The sequence below is a fragment of the Erythrolamprus reginae genome, chromosome 1 (assembly GCF_031021105.1).
Source record: "Erythrolamprus reginae isolate rEryReg1 chromosome 1, rEryReg1.hap1, whole genome shotgun sequence".
Lineage (NCBI taxonomy): Eukaryota > Metazoa > Chordata > Lepidosauria > Squamata > Dipsadidae > Erythrolamprus > Erythrolamprus reginae.
The window spans coordinates 127,750,826-127,764,951 of record NC_091950.1 but is presented as its reverse complement, the minus strand read 5'-3'; the positions used below and the strand labels follow the sequence as shown (position 1 = coordinate 127,764,951).

Below are 14,126 nucleotides of genomic sequence, written 5' to 3'. Positions count from 1 at the left end.
CAGAAAAATTATTACAATATAGTTTTAAGGAGCAAACTGTAACCACATGAAATTATATTGTCCCCTCTTTCTATTGCACTGATCGAGACTGCATATATTTTCATCAAGTCTATCTTTGGTATCAGGAACACAAGTTTTTTTCCAAGAACACATAACCATCTCTATTGCAGAGCTCAAGGAGTGACGTACCCACAATTTTTATAAATAGATTTCAATTTATTAATAGCACAGTAATATTTTTAGATCTTATTACTAAAAACTGATTCACAGTATAAAGACTATTCAACAAACCAATAGAGAAACACCACCAAAGAATGTGTTTTAACATATCATAACTGTACATATTTCCAATATAGTAGGGCAGAAATTTAATTGTTTTGGGGACAACTGCCCTGATGTTTCCAATAAATATCCAAAATATTACAGGTAATCCTTGACTTACAATCACAACTGAACCCAAATTTATATTGTTAAGACATCTGTTAACTGAGTTTTGCCCCACTTTACAACCTTTCTTGTCACAGTTGTTAAATGAATCTCTGCAGGTGATAAGTTAGTAACACGGTTAAATGAATCTTTCCCATTGATTTTGCTTGTCAAAAAATTATAACATGACCTTGGGACAGAGCAGTGGTTGCAAGTATGAATCCATTGCCAGACATCTGAATTTTGATCACATGATCATGCGGCTGCTTATAAAGGCCATAATTGTGGGAAATTGTTGTATTATTATTATTATTATTATTATTATTATTATTATTATTATTATTATTATTAATTAGATTTGTATTCCGCCCCTCTCACTTTTTCCCCCCAGTGCTGCTGTAACTTTGAATTTTCATTAAGTGAACAGTTGTAAGTCGAGGACTACTATATTTTGATGAAACATAGAAGTCTGACAGCAGAAAAAGACCTCATGGTGCATCTAGTCTTCCTTTATACTATTTTCTGTTATTTTATCTTAGGATGGATATACAGTATGTTTATCCCAGGCATGTGTTAAATTCAGTTACTGTGGATTTATCTACCAAGTCTGCTGGAAGTTTGTTCCAAGGATCTACTACTCTTTCAGTAAAATAATATTTTCTCATGTTGCTTTTGATCTTTCCCCCAACTAACTTCAAATTGTATCCCCTTGTTCTTGTGTTCACTTTCCTATTAAAAACACTTCCCTCCTGGACCTTATTTAACCCTTTAACATATTTAAATGTTTCGATCATGTCCCCCCTTTTCCTTCTATCCTCCAGACTATACAGATTGAGTTCATTAAGTCTTTCCTGATACGTTTTATGCTTAAGACCTTTCACCATTCTTGTAACCTGTCTTTGGACCCGTTCAATTTTGTCAATATCTTTTTGTAGGTGAGGTCTCCAGAACTGAACACAGTATTCCAATGTGGTCTCACCAGTGCTCTATATAGCGGGATCATAATCTCCCTCTTCCTGCTTGTTATACCTCTAGCTATGCAGCCAAGCATCTTACTTGCTCTCCCTACCGCCTGACTGCACTGTTCACCCATTTTGAGACTGTCAGAAATCACTACCCCTAAATCCTTCTCTTCTGAAGTTTTTGCTAACACAGAACTGCCAATGCAATACTCAGATTGAGGATTCCTTTTCCCCAAGTGCATTATTTTACATTTGGAAACATTAAACTGCAGTTTCCATTGCTTAATGAATAACCTCATCTTAAGCTTAAAACAATGCTATTTAACATCCCTTCTCAATAGTGTCTCATTTTTATCGCTGACGTGTGGGGAGAAGGAAACACATCTCTGAGCAAAGCATTAGGCTACAGCCACCTACTGTTTTTTATTTTCTAATAATGCCTCTGAAATCTGCAAGTGACCCGGCCTGCCAAAGCTATTGTGCATTGACATTACATTTGAAAGTCATCTTTAGAAATAAATGGAGATAAAGCAAGGCAATAAAAACATTTACTTTTAGATAGAAGCAGTTCTATGACAAGAAAATCCAGGCAAAAGATTTACACACATAATATTTGTGCAGCACCCACGTGACAAAGATAATCATGCTTTGATAACCACAAAGGTTCCTATAATGCTTGGGCTCTAAAAACCAAGACCCAGGGAGAGATGATAAACATCTTGTTCTTACAATCCTACTTCCCTAGATTCTCTATTAACAGAATAAGTTGCCAACAACATCTGACTTGGCTTGACAGCAGATATTGGGGCCAATGCAGTTCACAGGCAGACATTGTTAACTCATAAATATAAACAAATATCAATATTCATGCTGAGCTGCAGTTGTTGTTATTTGCATTCTGTTCCCATAATTTTCCGAGGAAAGAGGCACAATTGCAAGGTCATTTTGTCCCAGATTCTCTAGCTTTTATTTATTTATTTATTTATTACTTAGATTTGTATGCCGCCCCTCTCCGAAGACTCGGGGCGGCTCACAACATGTAAAAACAAATCATAAGCAATCAGACAAATTTAAAATATTTAAATATTTAAAAAACCCCATATGCTAACAGTCACACACACAGACATACCATGCATAAATTAAACGTGCCCAGGGGGAGATGTTTCAGTTCCCCCATGCCTGACGGCAAAGGTGGGTTTTAAGGAGTTTACGGAAGGCAGGAAGAGTAGGGGCAGTTCTAATCTCCGGGGGGAGTTGGTTCCAGAGGGCCGGGGCCGCCACAGCTTTGCTCTCTTCTCAATGCTGGCAAAGAAGGTGAACAACTACAGTAATCAATATATTCTGACTGTCATTTTTAGGCTAAGGCCAAACCACTCACTTGGCAGCCTAAGTGAAAATGCTGGTTATGAAGGCAAAGAGGTTGTTTTTCCCTCCAGTGCGCTTCAAAATAGACAAGGGCCAATTCATCATTGATAATTAAGTTAACTGTTTTATTTCCTACAATGCATGAAGATAATCCATTTAACAGTTTTTCAATAACATGCCATACCCCAATCTTGTTGCCAACCCACTGCTGAGGGAGGCGGGAATCAGACTAAAGGGCTCCTGCAGAAAATTAGTTTCTTACTTTATGCCAGCAGAAAGTCTCCCATGAAGACAGTTTGGATTGAATAGAACTGTCTTTGGAAGTCAAAAATCAGCTGCCATATTCTAATTACCGTAGTCCATGGCAGAACTGTCCCTTCCATCAGTAACGAGCAAACTTTTTACCGCCACACTGTGGGTGTGGCTTATTTTGTGGGTGTGGCTTAATGGTCACGTGACTGGGTAGGAGTGGCTTGCCGGTCATGTGGAGTGGCTTGAACGATCATCATCATTAAAGTGAACTGGTATAGGTACATGGTGGATCATATTCAATTTGAAATTATGGAAAAAAGGATAAATTTGAATAATGAAACTGATTTGGGACGGCTGATGGGACGGTGGGACAAGGTAAGACGATATATGACGAGTAGAATCCGAGACCAAGCTACAAGAAATAAACTAGAATCACTCTATAATATGTAGACAGATATATTGCTCTTGGGTTAAGTGGATTATAAAAGAAATACCCCCAATTTGGTGGTGGGGAATGTGTGTATGTCGGGGTGGTGGGCACAATTCACATTTCACTACGCACTGTTTTATGTTGTGTGATTTTAAAATTGTTAAAAATCAATAAATAAAATTATTTTTTAAAAAAATCATTAAAGTGAACTGTTAAGTCCTCGACTTACAACCTTACCAGTGTTGCTCGCTGTGGGTGTGGCTTATTTTGTGGGTGTGGCTTAATGGTCACGTGACTGGGTAGGAGTGGCTTGCCGGCCATGTGGAGTGGCTTGAACGATCATCATCATTAAAGTGAACTGTTAAGTCCTCGACTTACAACCTTACCAGTGTTGCTCGCTGGGGTGACAATTTGCTTTGCCTTTCTCGCGGTCTCCTTCCCGCCTCAGGCTGGGTAGCTAAGCAAACGGGTGCTGCCAGAAGTATAAATGCTGCCAGCACCGTTTCCACCCATGCCTTCTGCTTGCACCTCAGGCGGGAGGTGGCCGCGTGAGGCTGGAGGGGAGCCAGGCAGGAGAGAGGGAAGCTCGTCCGAGGCCAGGAAGGAAGAAAGAGGAAAAAAGCAAAGAGTGCAGACGCAGCAGCAGCAGCAGGGAGAAAAAGGAGAGACGAGGCGAGACCAGTAATCCAGGAAGTGACAGCCGCCAATCAGCTGGAGCTGAGCACACAACTTCAATTCCGCCAGTGGAACTGCGTTCCACCCGTCCTGCCTGCTACCCACGGTTGCCTTCCATTCAACTACTAGCCACAGCAATAGACACTTCAGTGGCACAGTCAATTATTGTTATTTCTCCTTGTTCCATCATGGAAATATCAACCTAGTGAATGTGGATGGCAAACTTACCAAGTTACCATTACATCAGTACAACTTGCTGTTATAATCAATCAATTAATCCATCAACCAACCAACTAATCACCTACCAAGGGCTTATATGAATTTTCACCTTTGCAAAAAAAAAACCCACCCAAAACATTCCTCTGGAGTTTGTCAGGCATCAATTTTCAGAAAAGCTATATAAGCAGTTGCCATTTCTTTAGTGAGATGACAACATTCAATAGCCATTTGCTTCAGCCTTTGGTTCCTATAATGGAAATTCCATTCATTGGGTGTACTGGAAGTTTGGGCTGATCCATACGTTGCCCTAGCATGGAGATAAGTCACCTATTGTTTCAGAAGAACAGGACTGAATGACACACTTCTCAGCTCAGCTAGTCTGCCAAGAAGGCAGACAGCTTCCAATTCTTCTGCCTCCGTGTCAGAAATAGTGCGTTTCCACCTCTGCTGCCACAAGCAGAGCAATCCAGCCTACGAGGCACTTCATTGCATCTCACAGAAATGTCCCTTTTCCAATGGGTTGATTTCTGCTGTGGCAGGAACATTCATTCATTCATTCATTCATTCATTCATTCATTGGATTTGTATGCCGCCCCTCTCCACAGACTCGGGGCGGCTAACAACAGTGATAAAAAAACAGCATGTAACAATCCAATACTAAACAACTAAGAAACCCCTTATTATAAAACCAAACATACATACAAACATACCATGCGTAAATTGTAAGGCCTAGAGGGAAAGAGCATCTCAATTCCCCCATGCCTGACGGCAGAGGTGGGTTTTAAGGAGCTTACGAAAGGCAAGGAGGGTGGGGGCAATTCTAATCTCTGGGAGGAGTTGGTTACAAAGGACCGGGGCCACCACAGAGAAGGCTCTTCCCGTTCTTTGCCTTTGATTGTCATTTCATACCGGATGGCAAGTCCGCCTGATATGGTGGCGATGCTGGACTTTCTTTTCAAGGTTTAGAAACAGAGCAAACCAAATATTAGGTACATTGTCCACTTTTAGTTACTTATAAAAATAATAATGGTAGGTTATAAATAAAACAGACAAAAATGAAATAAAATGCTGGCTATCTCTTTGGGGGGGGTATTTATTTAAGATGTTGGTTGAAAGAGTGTCTTATTTGCTTTTTGGCTCAAGTGACAGAATAAGAATAAAACGGTTTCTTTTCTTTTCTCTGTCTCTCATTTTCACCTTTAGTCAAAATGTATGCCTACAGAAAAGAAAGCAATTGCTGCTTAATTTCCTGTCTGAATGAAGAAAAGAAATGAAAATCTACCAATCAGGGGCTGAGTTAATCTTAGTCTGGATCAATGTTTTGGCCTCTATGTGCCTAAAGTAGAGGGAGATTTTTAGGTTCTTACTATGGCTTTAGTAATTGTTTGATATGCAGAAAAACAACAGGCAGAGATTTTAATAATGGAATGATACAGAATGCTGCCTGCTGGTTTCTGCAGATGAAGCTTCTATGAAAGCCACTAGAGAAGGAGGTAAGATCTCTAAAACAGACTAAATTGTGAGCTGCCCTGAGTCTTGTTGTGAGCCGCCCCGAGTCTTCGGAGAGGGGCGGCATACAAGTCTAATAAATTATTATTATTAATTATTATTATTATTATTAAATAGAGTAAGGAGGTCAGTATCAGAGATTCCATATAAATATATAAGCAGGTACAGTACATCTAAATCTATTTATTTTAAAAAGTGGAAAAACGAAGGTTAAAATTCCAAATTATAGAAGGCAAAAACATTAGAAACATAGAAGACTGACGGCAGAAAAAGACCTCATGGTCCATCTAGTCTGCCCTTATACTATTTCCTGTATTTTATCTTACAATGGATATATGTTTATCCCAGGCATGTTTAAATTCAGTTACTGTGAATTTACCAACTACGTTTGCTGGAAGTTTGTTCCAAGGATCTACTGCTCTTTCAGTGAAATAATATTTTCTCACGTTGCTTTTGATCTTTCCCCCAACTAACTTCAGATTGTGTCCCCTTGTTCTTGTGTTCACTTTCCTATTAAAAACACTTCCCTCCTGAACCTTATTTAACCCTTTAACATATTTAAATGTTTCAATCGTGTGTCCCCCCTTTTCCTTCTGTCCTCCAGACTATACAGATTGAGTTCATTAAGTCTTTCCTGATACGTTTTACGCTTAAGACCTTCCACCATTCTTGTAGCCCGTCTTTGGACCCGTTCAATTTTGTCAATATCCTTTTTGTAGGTGAGGTCTCCAGAACTGAACACAGTATTCCAAATGTGGTCTCACCAGCGCTCTATATAACGGGATCACAATCTCCCTCTTCCTGCTTGTTATATCTCTAGCTATGCAGCCAAGCATCCTACTTGCTTTTCCTACTGCCCGACCACACTGCTCACCCATTTTGAGACTGTCAGAAATCACTACCCCTAAATCCTTCTCTTCTGAGGTTTTTGCTAACACAGAACTGCCAATGCAATACTCAGATTGAGGATTCCTTTCTCAGGTTGAAGGCAACACTAAGTCTGGCCTTTGAGTAATATCCTGGGGATTGCACCCCCCCCCCCTACACACACACACTTAGCGGCGCAGTGGTCAGAATGTAGTGTTGCAGGCTAACTCTGCTCACTGCCAGGAATTCAATCTTCACTGACTCAGGGTTGACTCAGCCTGCCATCTTTCCGAAGTGGGTAAAATGAGAACCCAGGTTGTCAGAGGCAATATGCTGACTTTTTAAATCGCATAGAGAGGGCTATAAAGCAGTGTTTCCCAACCTTGGCAACTTGAAGATATTTGGACTTCAACTCCCAGAATTCCCCAGCCAGTGAATGCTGGCTGGGGAATTCTGGGAGTTGAAGTCCAGATATCTTCAAGTTGCCAAGGTTGGGAAACACTGCTATAAAGCACTGCGAAGCAGTATATAGGTCTAAGTATTATTGCTATTGTTAAATAGGACCATCACGTGTATTTGATTAAATTTAGTTGACATTTAACATTAGCCAAATCTCTCATATTTTCCATTTTATTACTTTTGCTTTTCTCCATAAACTTATTTTCCCTTTTTGAACCTGAAAATTACACTTTAGTTTCAACTTGTAGAAGTTCAAAGATTGAGCTTAATTCAGAGCTTTTGGGGAATGGTGACTATGTGCCCCTAATGCAGATAATTTCCATTATGCAACATTAAAGTTTGTTTAAGCTTATTTAGGAATCTAGGAGAAATTCTCTTGTGGTATTTTAAAAAGCAGAGCAACTTCCTCAAATATCAAAGGATGATTTAGTGGAAATATTACACATACAAACAACACATGAGTCTGTTCTTCTTTGTGTGTGAAACTAGTGCAAACCTAGCCATTACCAGGGCAGACTGGTTTCTAGTTTAGGAATAGCCGCAAATTGCCCTTTAAACGAAGATCCAGGAAATAGTGACAAAACACTGCAGCTGATGTTAAGATTGTCCCCTCATAGCAACAGTAATAACCAGGAAATTGATGCTGAACACCCAACACTGAACTGTAACCAGCAACAAAGCCATTTATAGTGTAGCATTTGCACATGCAAACATTTATACTACGGTTACAGAAACCTCCAAATCAGAACATGAAATAATGATCTGAAGTCAAGGTAGTATATGAATATGGAGAGAGATGTTCTCTCTAGTTGTGTCAGGTGTGCAAGTGAAATTTAATTCAGAGTGACTCTCTGAACAGGACTTAATTTAAGCTGGACTCATTTGGACCATTAAACTGCAAGTGCAGAATGTGTATGAATTGTCCTATTTCAATCCTTTGTGTGTTTGATTTGATGCATGAAGCTCACCCAAACTGGTTCACCACAATGAATACCTGTGTAGGCTTAGTACCTTTCTCCCAATTGTCTGGGCAATTCTAATAACCAGGGTCAAACTAAATCAGCTATTTTAAATGATCCCCAAACAGAGGTTTTTAAACTCATCATTGAGTGAATAAAGCTCACAATTGTCTAGGGAGCATGGCAAAACTTTATAGCTGGGAAAGGGGATGTATTTGTACAGGTAGTCCTTGACTTATGACTATAATTGAGCCTGGAATTACAGTCATAAGTCTTGCTGGTCATTAAATGAGTCACCATATAACCACATCTGATTTTATGATATTTTCCCCAGCAGTTGTTATGCAATTATTAAGTGAATCCATTGGCCATGATGCAGTTTTTGTCAAAAACTGGAAGTAAATGCAGATTTACAAGAAGGGGGGGGGGGGTTTCATTACAAATTGTGGTCACGTAACCATGGAATACTGCAAACCGCTGCAAATACAGGCCATGTTAGGCTGGAACAATCACTCTTCCCCGAAGAGTTTAAACTAGCTATGCTATTGTTCTATTGCCTAGATCAAGGCATGGTCACAGAGTGGCAGTTTGCTCCTGGAAAAGGCTAGGTAAAATTCAGTAGCATTCAGATTTGAGACTAATCCCCCCCTCAATTGGAACAGTCTCTTTCCTATGGTTGCTAAGTGCTCAAAATGTTATCATGTTATTGCAAGGGGTCTCTGTGCATGTCAGAACTTTGAATCTGGGTCATAAGTAGCCCTAGGGATGTCCCTTGTAACTTCAAACAGTCACTAAGTGGCCAGTTCTAAGCCAAGGACTGACTTACCTGTACTGTGCTTTGAACTGATGATCAGATACCCTTGAATGTAGATAATTATATTCAAGAATGGCCCAAATTAGTGAATCTTTTACTTGTCTCTAGCATTCAACAAGAATTTGGTTACCAACACAGGGAATTTACCTGTATAGTAGCAGACATTTTATCCATTCACAGGTCATCTTAATCCAAGTTTAAAAAGCAAGAATTCTCTGTAATCATCATTACCTTATTAGTAGAATTTGGTGTCTGAGGAATCTCATCCTTCAGCATGGGCAAATTATTTCCTTCCATTTCTTTTCCTGAAACACAACATTCATACAAAACTTTGAGAACTGCTCATACTGTACATACTGTGTTCTTGTTGAAATCAAAAGCAGATATAGTACACAACAATAACTAAACCTTAGCGTTATATACCTGTAATACAAAAGGAAGCAGATAATTTTTTCCAAACACATTTCTTCTAAAAATATTGAATTTTGATTTCTGGAATTCTCCCACCACTATAAGTTTTGTTCATATTAGGTGGGAGGCTATTATAAAAGGTGATATCCATCAAGTATAGAGGGCAACAATTTAGGGCAGTGATGCTGGGTGCCACAGATGGCACATGGAGCCATAGCTGCTGACACGTGAGCCGTTGTCCTAGCTCAGCTCCAACGTGCATGCGTGTGCCAGCCAGCTGATTTTTGGCTTGCACAGAGGCTCTGGGAGGTTGTTTTTGGCTGCCAGAGAGCCTCCCGGGGGATGGGGAGGGCATTTTTACCTTCCTTCGGCTCCAGGGAAGCCTATGGAGCCTGGGGAAGGTGAAACACGAGCCTACTGGGCCCACCAGAAGTTGGGAAACAGACCATTTCCAGTCTCTTCAGGCCTTTGGGGGGGGGGGGGGGAGGCGACGGAAGTTGTTTTCACCCGCCCCAGGCATTGAATTATGGTTGTGGGCACTCGCGCATACATGATAGCTTGCGCATACACTCTTTCAGCACCCGAGGGGAAAAGGTTTTGCCATCACTGATTTAGGGAATTCTATAGAATGCTACCTTTGTATTATTGGTTTTTTTAAAAAATGTTTTTAGTAACTTCTTAGAATTTTTGGGCCTAGCAATCTCAAACCTCCTTTCAGCAATTCATTAATGACCATTCGAAGTTACAATGGGGCAATGAAAATAGGCGTTGATTGCTTACCTGAACGCCTCTTCTCGTACGGTGAGCGGGTACAGCAGTCACATGGGTTGCTCATGTCCAATCCGGTGGAACTGAGCCTAGTGTTAAAAAAGCTTGCCGGATCCGCCCCTTCCCCAGAATTCGCGAATCCATAGACTAGGCTCAGCTGTGAAGCTCTGTAGTGTTCAACTCTTATTGTTAGAGGAAAAAAGGATTATAGGAAGGTAAGGAAGACACATACAAGGGCGGGAAGTGACTGCTGTACCCGCTCACCGTACGAGAAGAGGCGTTCAGGTAAGCAATCAGCGCCTATTCTCCGTACTGAAGGAGCGGGTCCAGCAGTCACATGGGACATACCCAATAGATGGTCCCTAGGGTGGGATTAGATTGCTATCGTGTGAGATAACGGATTGGAGTACCCTTCTGCCGAAGGCAGCGTCTGCTGAAGCGTAAGCATCAATCTTGTAGTGCCTGATGAAGGAATTTGGCGAGGCCCAAGTGGCTGCTTTGCAGACCTCCTCCAACGGGGCTTGAGTCGCCCAAGCGGCCGAGGTGGCTGCGCTTCTGGTGGAATGCGCTGTGATGTTCCTTGGAACTGAGAGGGAGGCCGATTCATAGGCCTTAGATATAGTCCCTCTGATCCAACGGCCTATTACTGTTGAAGACACTTTGGTCCCCATGACTCTGGGGTGATAGGCTATAAACAGTGCTTCTGACCTCCGAAAGGGTCCTGTGCGTTGGATATAGATTCTCAGCGCTCTAATAAGATCCAGAGTGTGCCATCTAATTGCCAAGGGATGGTCTCGTTGGAGGCAGAAGGAAGGTAGGACAATATCCTGAGTTCTGTGGAACATGGAACTGACCTTGGGTAAGAAGGTAGGGTCCAGTCGCAAGACTACCTTGTCCTGATGGAACTGACAAAGGTCCTGCCTGATTGAGAGGGCAGCCAGCTCCGAAATGCGTCGAGCAGAGGTAATAGCCACCAGGAATGCTACCTTAAAGGATAAGTACCTTAGGGACGCTGATTTTAGGGGTTCGTATGGTGCCTGCGTGAGGGAATGGAGAACCCGAGGCAAATCCCAAGATGGATACCTGTGGACCTTGGAAGGTCTGAGGTTGGCTATGCCCTTGAGAAATTCCTGAACCTCTGGAAAGGATCGGAGAGGCTGTCTGCGGGGGCCCCCTAGGACAGATGAAATGGCTGCCAGATGACGCCGGAGGGTGCTGGTAGAAAGTCCTTTATGGAAGCCTTGCATAAGGAAGGAGATGATTCTGTGTATGGGAATGCACAGAGGGGAGAGGCCTTCCTGTAGGCACCACTGGTGAAACTTGGACCACGTGTGGTCGTAGATTCGATTGGTCGAACTCCTTCTGGCCCTTAAAATGACCTCCGCTGTATCGGGGTCATGACCACGCAGTTCTAAGTCTCTCCTGATAACAGCCAGGCGGTGAGGTGGAACCACTCCGGGTCTGGGTGGAATGAGGCCCCCTGCCGCAGCATATCCCCCGAAACGGGGAGTCGCCAGGGGTCCTGAACGGACAGCTGTTGGAGATCCGCGAACCAGGGTCGACGGGGCCAATGAGGGGCGATTAAGATCAATCGGGCCCTCTCGGTGAGGACCTTGTGAATCACGTCCGGGAGAATTGGAATTGGAGGAAAGGCGTAAAGTAGGCCTGGCGGCCATGGGCTCCGGAGGGCATTGATTGCTTCCGCTCCCGGGGATGGAAATCTGGAAAAGAAGCGAGGGAGTTGGGCGTTCGCATTGGTCGCGAAGAGATCCAGAATAGGTAGGCCGAATCTGAGGCAGATCTGATGGAACAGGTCCTGATGGAGGTTCCACTCTCCTGGGTCTATCGTTGCTCGAGATAGCCAATCCGCCTGGACGTTGAGGCTCCCCGAGATGTGGTCGGCTAGGAGCGACCGAAGATGTTTTTCCGCCCAAAGGCCTAACTTGAGGGCCTCCCTCATGAGAGCCTTGGATCTCGTGCCCCCCTGTCTGCAGATATGGCTTTTTGTGGCAATGTTGTCGGTGAGAATGAGAACGTGCCGGTTGGGAATGCGAGGAGAGAAATGTTTCAGAGCCAGAGAAACGGCTCTTAATTCTAGCCAATTGATTGGCCTGGAAGCTTCCTCCGGGGACCACGTGCCCTGGGCTATCATCCCCTGGGCATGGGCGCCCCATCCCGATAGACTGGCATCTGTGGTGATGACAAATTGATCCGGGCACCTGAACGGGGATCCTTTGTCCATGGCCGGAGACTTCCACCACTTGAAGGATCTGCGAACACTTGGTGGAATGACAATGCGACGATTTGAGTTGCTGTGCCCCGATCTCTGAAAGGGTAATAGGAGCCACTGAAGTTCCCTAGCATGAAGGCGAGCCCAGGGAATGATGCCTATGCATGACACCATCTTCCCCAAAAGGGAAGACAGAGTTACTATGGATACTGAAGGTTTGGATAAAATGTTGGAAATTAACTCCCCTATACTGAATTTTCTCTCGGGAGAGAGAAAAACCTGGGAGGATTCTGAATTAATAATGGAACCCAGGTGTAAAATGGATGTGGAAGGTTGGAGATGACTTTTATCAAAGTTGATGGAAAATCCATGGTCCTGAAGGACTGACATGGTGACAGACAGGTCTGAAATCACTTTCTCTAGGGAGTTCCCATGAATCAAAATATCATCAAGATAACATAAAATGTGGATGGGAGACGCCCGGATATAGGCCGCCAGGGACCCCAAGAGCTTTGTAAAGACCCGAGGGGCCGAGGAAAGGCCAAATGGCATTGCCCTATACTGGAAATGCCTACCTTGAAAGGAAAAAACGTAAAAACTTTCTGTGGCACTTGGCTATAGGAATGTGAAGGTAGGCCTCAGTGAGGTCTAAAGAGACCATGAAATCTCCCGTGTGGATGGCGGCCAAAATAGAAGATAAGGAGTGCATCTTAAACTTCCTATATTTGATGAATAGGTTCAGCTTCTTTAAATCCAAAATAGCTCTCCAACCTCCGGAGGACTTTGGCACCATAAATAGGATGGAGTAAAATCCTAGGCCCTTCTGACCGGAAGGGACCGGTTGAATGGCTCTGATTGACAATAAATGAGAAATGGCCTCCTCCATACGGTTACAATCTGAGGATGACCTGGGAGAAGGGCAGGAAATAAAACGTTTCGGGGGAGGAGAAACAAATTCTAATAGAAGGCCTGTTTGAACGGTGTCAATGACCCAGGGGTCCTTGGAGGTGAGACGCCAATTAGAGGCGAAATGGGCTAGGCGACCCCCTATGGGAATTGAGGAAAAATTACCATCTAGGTTTTTTTGAAGCCCTGTTAGAGGACGCTCCCCTTTGGAAGCGAAAACCTCTGCCCCTGGAGTTCCTACCTTGGGAACGAAGGCGGGGGGAATACTGACCTGGAGATCTCTGATAGGAAGCCGCTTGATCTGGCTGGCGCCCTGGGCGACGAAAGGACTGCATTTTGGTAGCCTTTTTGGTGGTTGGGCCCAAGACTTTCTTCTTGTCCGTGGTTTCCGTGAGGAGTGGATCCAGAAGATCACCGAAAAGAAGATCGCGCTTTAAGGGACCCTGGGATAACTGCCACTTCTGGCGTACTCCCGCTTGCCAAGGGCGAATCCATAGGAGTCTTCTTGCCGTTGTAGAAGCTGCAATAGACTTAGCAGAAAATCTAGTAGATTGCAAGGTGGCATCAGCCACGTACTGGGCAGCTGCAAAGACCTTGTTGAAGTCTTGTTGACCTCTCAAGTCATCGGGAGGAATATGCTGTTGTAGTTGGCGAAGCCACAGAAGCATGGCTCTGGAGAAAAAGGAAGCTGCTGCAGAACTTTTAATGGCCCAGGAATCTGCGGTGAATCCTCTTTTGAGCATTTGTTCAATCCGCTTGTCCTCTGGGCGGAGGACTTCCTCTGCTTCGCCTGGCACAGCCGCTGCCGAGTGAAGGATCTTGACAGGTTCATCCGGTTTAGGAAAGGAGAGGAGCTCTTCATAGGAAGAGGAAA

General features: G+C 43.3%; 1 protein-coding gene across 3 annotated transcripts in view; it reads right to left on the bottom strand.

Annotated features, from left to right (window-relative positions):
- The window catches only part of OSBPL5 (oxysterol binding protein like 5), a 173,025-nt gene that overhangs the window by 70,378 nt on the left and 88,521 nt on the right, over positions 1–14,126 (bottom strand). For all 3 annotated transcript variants that reach the window (XM_070764568.1, XM_070764584.1, XM_070764578.1), the window contains exon 3: positions 9,169–9,242. In XM_070764568.1, the coding sequence (XP_070620669.1) occupies positions 9,169–9,242 (74 nt within the window). The remainder of the gene's footprint in view (positions 1–9,168; positions 9,243–14,126) is intronic.